The sequence below is a fragment of the Littorina saxatilis genome, unplaced genomic scaffold (genome assembly GCF_037325665.1).
Source record: "Littorina saxatilis isolate snail1 unplaced genomic scaffold, US_GU_Lsax_2.0 scaffold_2426, whole genome shotgun sequence".
NCBI lineage: Eukaryota > Metazoa > Mollusca > Gastropoda > Littorinimorpha > Littorinidae > Littorina > Littorina saxatilis.
This window is the reverse complement of record NW_027127154.1, coordinates 1-9564: the sequence shown is the minus strand read 5'-3', so window position 1 is coordinate 9564 and position 9564 is coordinate 1. Positions and strand designations below refer to the sequence as shown.

General features: G+C 41.2%; 1 protein-coding gene and 1 long non-coding RNA gene across 2 annotated transcripts; both read left to right on the top strand.

The window, feature by feature from the left end:
- The first annotated feature begins 1070 nt into the window (after positions 1-1070).
- On the top strand, positions 1071-5794 carry LOC138955623 (uncharacterized). Its single transcript, XR_011452308.1, has 2 exons — positions 1071-1528; positions 1874-5794. It is a non-coding gene; the product is annotated as an uncharacterized lncRNA (long non-coding RNA).
- A 1624-nt stretch (positions 5795-7418) lies between these two features.
- On the top strand, positions 7419-9012 carry LOC138955621 (isobutyryl-CoA dehydrogenase, mitochondrial-like; the record flags this gene model as incomplete). The annotated part of the gene is made up of 4 exons (XM_070327187.1): positions 7419-7429; positions 7816-7877; positions 8451-8554; positions 8860-9012. Coding segments are annotated over exons 1-4 (330 nt in total), but the record flags the coding sequence as incomplete, so codon positions are not given.
- Positions 9013-9564: the final 552 nt, after the last annotated feature.

The window sequence follows — 9564 nt, the reverse complement described above, 5'->3', positions numbered from 1 at the left end:
ACCATGTATCGTTTTGTGTTTGTGTTCGTTGAATGTTTATGGACGCATTCGCTCCGGGTTCCATGTACAGAAACGGACACTGCAGTAACAGTTGAAGAGATAATGGCTTCACTTTATTGTTTGGCTTCTAGGCCATCTTGGCGGTAACATCGTACAACACTGCGCATGTCTCGCGCGTACATTCACACACATAATAGTGACGTAGTTCACAGTCTATTAATATGTATCATGTGACGATCACATGATAGCAATATCGACACACCTCTTACGGCTGCCAGAACTCACGAGGCCAGGGCATGGTCTTCGTCGTTGGCAGTTTTGAGATCAGGTCGTCTTTCAGAAGTTCTGGAGTCGGCATACTGGAGATCTGAGGACGTTTTTATAAACTTCTATCTCCGGGAGGTGGCTGGCATACGTCAAGATGGCAGCTCTGCTTTGCCCTCTTTGGTGGCTGCAGGGCAGGTCCTTGTGGATTGATCTGGTGAGTACCCTCCTCCTATGATAGCAATCTGCTATATGTGAGTTGGGTAAGATATGTAATTTAATTAAAAATTTTAGTAATAAATTTTCATTTGATTAATATACTTACCCAACTCACATCGTTTATTCCCTCCCGCCTCCCCGCTGTGGTGGTATGGGGGTCTAAAAAAGATGTGGGTTGGGCTTCGTTTTGGAATGATAAGATGGCGGCGTATGCGCACGCATACGGAAGTCAGGCTAGTAGTTAGTCTGGCATTATGGGATAGAGCACTCTCTTTTTTAGAGTGGTCTCCCTTGGTTACCAAGGGGACGCGTACAGCGTATCCAGCACTGAACTAGGGTTAATTGCTATATGTGAGTTGGGTAAGTATATTAATCAAATGAAAATTTATTACTAAAATTTTTAATTAAGTTTACCATTACCTTTAAAATACATTTTTCTTTCAATGTTTAATGACAAAAGCTGTAATCATTGATCAAATGCAGAGTTATAAAGTTATTTTAATCAGTAACAGAATCAGAAAAAAACCCAGTCTTAAGTATTTTTTTCATCATATTTTTTTTCCATCGACCGTATTGATCGTATTTGACACAAATCAAGCGTACAAAATACAGCGAAATTGTATGGGTTTTCCACGTCTATATCATTTAAGATCAAGACAGGTGCTAGCCTAGTTGTTAGGACGTGTGGAAGGTTTGGGGGGTTGTATGTACACACAAGCACAAGACCAAGTACCCACGAAAAAGACCATGTTCAGGCCTGGGGATGAGTAAAAGTGGTTTGGGCGTACTGACGGAAAAGTTTGCTTTTTAAGCATTTTTAAGGGCACAATTCGAAAAGGACTTCGTCGTATTTACAACGAAAGGCGTATCATTCCCAGGCCTGCATGCTATCCACGTCTCTGAGTATTTGTTGGCACTGTGTGTGTGTGTGCAGGCCAGTTCCCCATGATGACGCCGGGCGCAGAGTTCTCGTGGATCAGCTGCACCACCTTCAACACAACCTACGGCAACATGCGGGGGCACTTCACCATGAAGAATGATGATGGTACATGCAAAATAATGTCTTTCTAATGCTTTCCTTTTTTCACTTTTTTTGTCCTTTTATTTGAGGAGGATGGGGTGGGGGGGGGGGGGGTTTGCTTATTGGTGTGTAACTGTGTGTAACTGTGTGTGCGCTTGCACATGGGTGGTGTTGTTGTTGTAGGTTGTATTTTGACAATACTGTCTTGAATCTGTTGTATTTTCCACACCCGTCTGTGGTGATTTTTTTCTCTCAAGCATTGTTAATCCTTCCACTTTGTAGGTTTTTCTACAACAAAAAAATGCAAAGAAAAGAAGAAGAAGATGGTTCCCATTAATTTGCTGAATGCGACTCTTTGCTGTTTTTCAGGGGAGGAAATCATCATTCTGTGCCCTACGTACCACATGAAGTGTCTCCCTTACAAAACGGCAGCAGAGAGAAGACAGCAGATTCTACGTAGAAAGAAGAACTTGTGATAGCTCTCGAAACTATTTATTAGTTGTAGATGTTCAATGTGAACTGAGTCACACACACAAATTAAATAAATGAATTAAAATTAAGAGAATGATACAAGAAAAATCACTCACGAAAAGAACAAAAAGAAAGCACAAAAACCAAAAGTCAAAGCCTTTTTATGGTTTACAAAAACCAAAAGTCAAAGCCTTTTTATGGTTTACAACAAAAGAAACGCAAATACACACTGTACAAAAGCATACAATCCAGATAAGCAAACATTCACGCAAACAAACTGTATTAGACAAGCAAAGGGGGAGAATAAAACGGCAATATAGCTATTCTGATGGACACGTGGGGGAATTCGGGGGCTGTGATTGGATGGTCTCTTCCGATCATCAAAACATAATGCTACGGAAGTCGGCCATTTTTGCCAATATCCAAAAGCATATTGACAATAACAAAGACGCATGGTTCCGGTTTACCCATCTGTACCCCACGATGTTTCAATCGACAACAGCACACACTGACAACTTGAAATTCTTCGCGGGAATGTTTTTCAGCTTTACAAATGTCGATAGCATACCCTTTTCTGCTAACTTCCTGATGAAACAGGACTAAACCAATTATTTTCTGTCCCTAAACACCACAAAATGCCCAAAGTCGAAAGATGTAGTACAAACAGGGGAGTAAAACGGAACAGCCGTTTTTGTGTGCCTGTGTGAGCTAAGTTGCCGACTGACACAAACTTTCACATTCGGCTTTTCTTATCTCGTAACTCCACACTAAATACCCCACTTCCCCTCTGAAGTATTGATGTTCAACCCATGGCACTAACATTCATGTAGTCGGTTATAACTGAGGTTGAAAAATTCGTTTCATGACGAGACAAGTATAAATGCCATTCACCAAACTGAAAACTTCGCTGCCGTCTGTTCACGTTGTACGGATTAGCTGTTCTCTTCTCCTCCCCTTGTTGCATCCTGGTTCTTCAGTTGTTTCTAGTTTTCCGTTGATGTTGTGTTTTGGTCTTCTTCATAAGTAGTCTTGTTCAAAATTAAAAAAACTCAAACTTCTTTTTGTTGTATACGAATGAACTAATAAAAAGCTGTTTAACGGCTGTGTTGTCAAATCGAGGTTTTTTTCCAAAGTCAGTGTGGCGCCTGCGCAAAACTAATGCGCATAAGAAACGGCGTCTGCTATCAAAACCTGAGATCAACGCATCGACGCAAAAACTGTCATTTTGTAAGTTTGGAACAACAAATCAAGGTCAGAACAGCTATATAATTGCTATTGTATTTTCAGCGTAGCAATAGGGTCCGATATTTAGACTCAAACAAGTATAATGCGACTCGTCTTCGACTCGTCGGCATTATACTTGTCTCGTCTAAATATCGGACCCAATTGCTACGCTGAAAACACAATAGCTGTTAATATTGTCTTGGAGTAACAGTGCACATGCAGCATGATTACACATCTGCACAAACATAGGATGGTGTGAGCAGTGCCAAGAAATTACATTGATTTGGACTGAGTATGTCTTAGTGAACATAATCATATTTGTTGTGAATTTTATGCCATTACTGCTTTGGAGAAAAATGTGTGAGGGTATGGTTTGGTCATCTGGAAGATGTTTGAGAGGGAAGGGGTTGTTAGATATGGAGCACAACTAGTTACACTGTTGAAGAATTTTTTTAATCTGACTTGTTATGTTGGAATGCTTATTATTTATTTAAGATGAGATATTATCATGTTTACTTGTTCATTTTGCTTGTTTTGTTGTTGTTGTAAGGGACATTGCGAGTAGGCCACTGTATAAATTCATCTGAGAAAAGAGTTGGTGATTGTAGTGTGTGTGTCTGCGTGTGTTCATTCTTGCATGTATGTTAACTGGGACGTCGCTGTTGTCCAAGATAAGATTGTTGTATACATTAACAGGGAAAAACCTAGATCTACCGGAGGCTACTTTTTACATTTAGTCAAGTTTTGACTAAATGTTTCAACATAGAGGGGGAATCGAGACTACGGTCGTGGTGTATGTGTGTCTGTGTGTGTGTGCGTGTGTGTGTGTAGAGCGATTCAGAGTAAACTACTGGACCGATCTTTATGAAATTTGACATGAGAGTTCCTGGGTATGATATCTCCCCCGGACGTTTTTTTCATTTTTTCGATAAATGTCTTTGATGACGTCATATCCGGCTTTTTGTAAAAGTTGAGGCGGCGCTGTCACACCCTCATTTTTCAATCAAATTGATTGAAATTTTGGCCAAGCAATCTTCGACGAAGGCCGGACTTCGGTATTGCATTTCAGCTTGGTGGCTTAAAAATTAATAAATGACTTTGGTCATTAAAAATCTGAACATTGTTAAAAAATTTTTTTTTTTATAAAACGATCCAAATTTACGTTCATCTTATTCTTCATCATTTTCTGATTCCAAAAACATATAAATATGTTATATTTGGATTAAAAAGAAGCTCTGAAAATTGAAAATATAACAATTATGATCAAAATAAAATTTTCGAAATCAATTTAAAAACACTTTCATCTTATTCCTTGTCGGTTCCTGATTCCAAAAACATATAGATATATGTTTGGATTAAAAACACGCTCAGAAAGTTAAAACGAAGAGAGGTACAGTAAAGCGTGCTATGAAGCACAGCGCAACCGCTACCGCGCCAAACAGGCTTGTCACTTTCACTGCCTTTTGCACTAGCGGCGGACTACGTTCAATTTCATTCTGTGAGTTCCACAGCTTGACTAAATGTTAAGTAATTTCGCCTTACGCGACTTGTTTTTGTTTCATATATATTTAACCAGAATGTACCTTCCCATGTCGAATGAAGAGAACACTTTGTGTGTGTGTGTGTGTGTGTGTGTGTGTGTGTGTGCATCTGTGTGTGTGTTGCTGTGTTTTTACAAACAGCCTGCACGTTAGAAAACCTGGTTTTGGGGAAAATGAAAAACTTCACACCTACATAACTGCATTTATTTATTTATTTATTTGGCATTCTCTTTGTTTTTGGATTTGCTTGCATTGAAATCACATTTGCTACGGAAGTGTAATCTGTTTCTTTATGCAAAAGCGTATTGCAAAGACGAGTGGGATTGGGGATGAGAGAGAGGTAGATGGATTTGTAGGTAAGAAAAATAAAGGTCACTCGGATTTTGTTAAGCATAAATTATTTTCCTTTGTGGTATATTGTTTCAAATGCACTTGGTGAAATATATCTTTGTACAGCATATTTTGCCCTTTTATCAGTTGCGTGTGTGCACCAATTAATTGTTTCGTCTGATGAGTTGTATATTGTATTTAACATTGTATGTTGATGCTCAGGGCTCAAGCTTGTTACACGCTAATTGTTTTACACTGTTGTACACGGAGCTGAGAATGTGTATGGTCAGGACATTAGAGCCGTGAGGAAAACTTTCTTTGGTCAGTCTAACCAGTCAGTGCAGGCTTTTGCAGCTTTTTCAAAGCATGAGGCTATTAAATTACATATTCTTACCCAATTCTCATAAATGCATTGACTTTGATCTCACATGCTAGATGTTGAAAAACTACTCAAATTACCTGCCCTTGTAGGGTGGTAACCACAGAGATATAGAATAGAGCTACCAAGCGCTATGCTGGCAGCGGAAACGATTGCAGCAACGACCAGCTGCCTGGCCGCCATTTCGCTGTGCCCATCCCACAGCCTGGCCAGTGTACATTCCAGTGGTTTTGTGGCACTCTGGGCATCTTTATGGCACTCTGGGCATCTTATCTCTGTTGGTTGATAAGAATCAGCTGGAATTATGTTTTTGTGTAATGAAGAAACTATTCAGAAAATATGTAACGGTCTGCTTGTGGGGTTATACCTCGTGGATGGAAGGGGGAGAACTGATATATCTTACCGCATACTAAATGTAAATGATGTACGCGTTGCTTCATAAGTTACACTGACGAAGATAAAACAAAACGGGCTCTCTCACACACACACAAACACACACACACACACACACACACACACACACACACACACACACACACACACACACACACACACACACACACACACACACACACACTGGCGCACGTTAAATGTCAACGCAGCACCGCCCTGATATGGCCCTTCGTGGTCGGCTGGGCGTTAAGCAAACAAACAAACAAACACACACACACACATGCACTTTATACACACACACACGCGCGCGCGCGCACCTGAGACTGAGACTTTTGGAGACAAAAAGGTTATAAGAAGCCAAGAACAAGTATGTTGGTAAGAATCATATTATGTATCCCTTTTTTAACAATGAAAAATGCATCATTGCAAAACTAGTTAGCCTGTTACAAGAGAAGCCAAACAGACGAAGCAAACATCAAGCTGACAAATTAAACTCATTTGCAGATCTCTCTCTCTCTCTCTCTCTCTCTCTCTCTCTCTCTCTCTCTCTCTCTCTCTCTCTCTCTCTCTCTCTTTCGCCCCCACCCTTCTCCACCTCTCTGTCTCTCTCTGTCTCTCTGTCTCTGTCTGTCTGTCTGTCTGTCTGTCTGTCTGTCTCTCTCTCTCTCTCTCTCTCTCTCTCTCTCTCTCTCTCTCTCTCTCTCTCTCTCTCTCTCTCTGTAAATGAAACAAATCTTTGGTGATAAGAAATGCAAATTTGACATCAAAGCTAAATTTGTCAATTTAAGTCAGAAAACACGAGTGACACAAAAACGATACAGCCATTTGAGGGTGGGGGTGTCTTTCAAAGGGGGTTTCCATTGTAAAACAAACAGCAATTTGATAAATGATACATTTGTTTTTGAACCAAACAAGTCGGCTGAAATCATGTCAAAGCTAAATTCTTTAAATGCGAGCATTATACACAGAAGAGTACTCAAAAGAAGAATGTACATCAAGCTTATTACAATCAGTGAAACATGTCAGTGTCTGTATCAGTCAAACAAACCTGAAATCTTTCAGCCAAATTCTTCAATACAAGAATAAGTACATACACATGAGTGAACTTATATATGAACGATACATCAATCTCATCATTAAAACATGAGTATTTCAAACGAATCTGAATTGTTGAAGTCGATTGTCCTCCATACAATAAATATACAATTTAATTGAAAGTAAAACTAAAGAAAAAGCAGTGCAGGCAAAATGTTCCCACTGAAAACTGACTCAGAGAGAGACAGAGAGAGACAGAGAGAGAGAGGGGGGGGGGGGGGGGCAGAGAGAGAGAGAGAGGGTGAAAGAGAGAGAGAGGAAACTCGAGAGACTGAGGAGAGAGAGAGTGAGAGAAAGAGAGAGGGAGAGTGAGAGAAAGAGAGGGTGAGGGAGAGAGAGGGGAAGTGAAAGAGAGAGGAGAGAGAGAGAGAGAGACATGTCTTACTACAAAATCAACAGGTTAGTATTTTCATTAATAATAAAATTTAAAAAAGCAAAATTAAGCAACACACGCATCATTATTCTACAACTAGGGGACTCAATGGAGGCAGAGTGAATGTTGGTAAGTTTCATAGCTTTGAACATCTCTTTCGTATGTGTAAGTGTGACGCAGTAGTCCCCCTTTATCCCAGTTATTGTACTGCAGAGTTGTCTGTCTGTCTTGAACACTGAGCTATTTATAGCTCAAACTTTCAAGGGCTGCGTGTGAGACACATGTTCGTTTTTTAGATTTTTTCTTGATAAGGTCTGACTGCAGTTGCCTCTTGGTATGTTCTTGTTAACCGTTCCGTTTACATGGCAGATTTTTATAAGGTGTTAATTTAGCCAAACTCACACCTGTTTGAACTGGCTTGATTTGCCGCCTAATTCAAATATTTTGTACACATGGTTAGACTTACATCCTCATGTTCACTTTGTTTCTCTGTCCGTCTTGCAAGGGCAGATGAGCTGGCGAAAGAAGGAGCCGTGGAAGATCAACCTGAAAACACTGTCAGCTTTAGTGAGCAGAAGACAATCATCAAGGCATTGATGAGGCCAAGGACAAACAGAGATGACTACCACACAATGTCCAGAGAGCAGCAAGTCAACCTGATCAGGCTGCGTACTGGCCACAACAGGCTCAATGCTCACATGAACCGAAAGTTCAAGCTGGCGCCATCACCAACCTGTGCCTGCGGTCAAGAAGACCAAACAGCGGAACACATCTTACAGCGATGTCCCTGATGAGGAACGAAAAGAAGTGTGGTCGTCACCAACTCACTTGCAGACCAAACTATACGGCAGTCGACAGGAGTTGGAGAAAACGACAACATTTATCACCAGTGCTGGACTGATCGTGTAACCTCTGCGAACGCCAAGAAGAAGAAGATTATTGACTCACCTGAGTGATCAGTAAATTAAAAGGGAGGGAGTCTTGTATTGGGGAGGAGGGGGGGGGTAAAAAATGAGGGAGTCTTCTGTCAGGGGATCTTAAAAGGGGGGTTTCAGTGTGATGGAACGTGACGCAGGGGAGTCATTATCTGATCTTGTTGTGTTAAATCTTGTACATGTACTGTGCTTGGTTCGCTCTCAGCTAGCTGCTCACTGGGTGCGGCACAGGCCAGCATTGAAGTTGAACAGGCCAGGGATCATCTCAAAGTGAGGAAACAGTTTGGGTCACTGCTGGCAGACTTCCAGGTGAGTTCTCAGTACAGTGGAACCACACTATTATTAGACCTTCAAACCTCTGAGAAAATTAAGGGGGGGGGGGGGGGTTGTTAATTGAGATTTGTACGTGAGTTGCTGTGGGTAATGCTGGTCTGGCTGAGTGAAAGTTAATGTAAGAACAGATATTCCAACAATTCATTTAAGCTCAACCAGAATCAAAGACACATGAGTGAGTGTATTTATCACATTGAAGCCCAATAGAAAAGGTAAATCGCAAACCGAATAAAATAATCAAACTTAATGTCAACATGATGTTTTTATCTCTGTGCCAACAGTACCTTCAGTTTCGGCTGGCAGAGATGTCGACGAAAGTGGTGACGTCGCGGTTGCTAGTGCGGAAAGCTGCACAGGTGCTGCAGGAAAATTCCCCAAACGCTGTTGCTCTCTGCTCCATGGCCAAGCTTTTTGTCACAGAAGAGTGTTTCCAGGTGAGTGTGTGAGAGCCAGTGCAGGTAGATGTACTTTATCCGATTACCACCCAATGCACTCTGTCAATTTTAAACTTGTAAGTTTGTAGCAAAGTAATTACTGCGAGTTTTTCAAAATTATGAATGCTCACAAAACGCAGGAAGCTAGTAAAACTGGAAGCAAATAATAGTATGTGTCATAGTCAGCATTGTGTACAGCGGATGTTTCAGGGATCTGCATAATTATGGGAACTTGAGCGGGCGGTATTGGATGCTCTAGGTGGGATGGGAGGGGGGGGGGAGGGGAGGTAAGAAAGAGGGAGCTGCAGCTGAGTCTTTCTCACAGATGACCTACAATGAACAAACATTGGTGAGACAACTGGGAGGTGTGAGAAACAAAGGGAAGTAAGCATTCTAAATGCGTATGACATGTGCAGCAAGAGTAAGGAATAGTTATGAGGAACCAAGCTCCTGGCACCTGTGTAACCGATCACCTGTGTAACCGATCACCTGTGTAACCGAGTGCAATCACCTTTGGAGGCAAACCCAGTCAAGCAGGGTTGAGAATTTCAG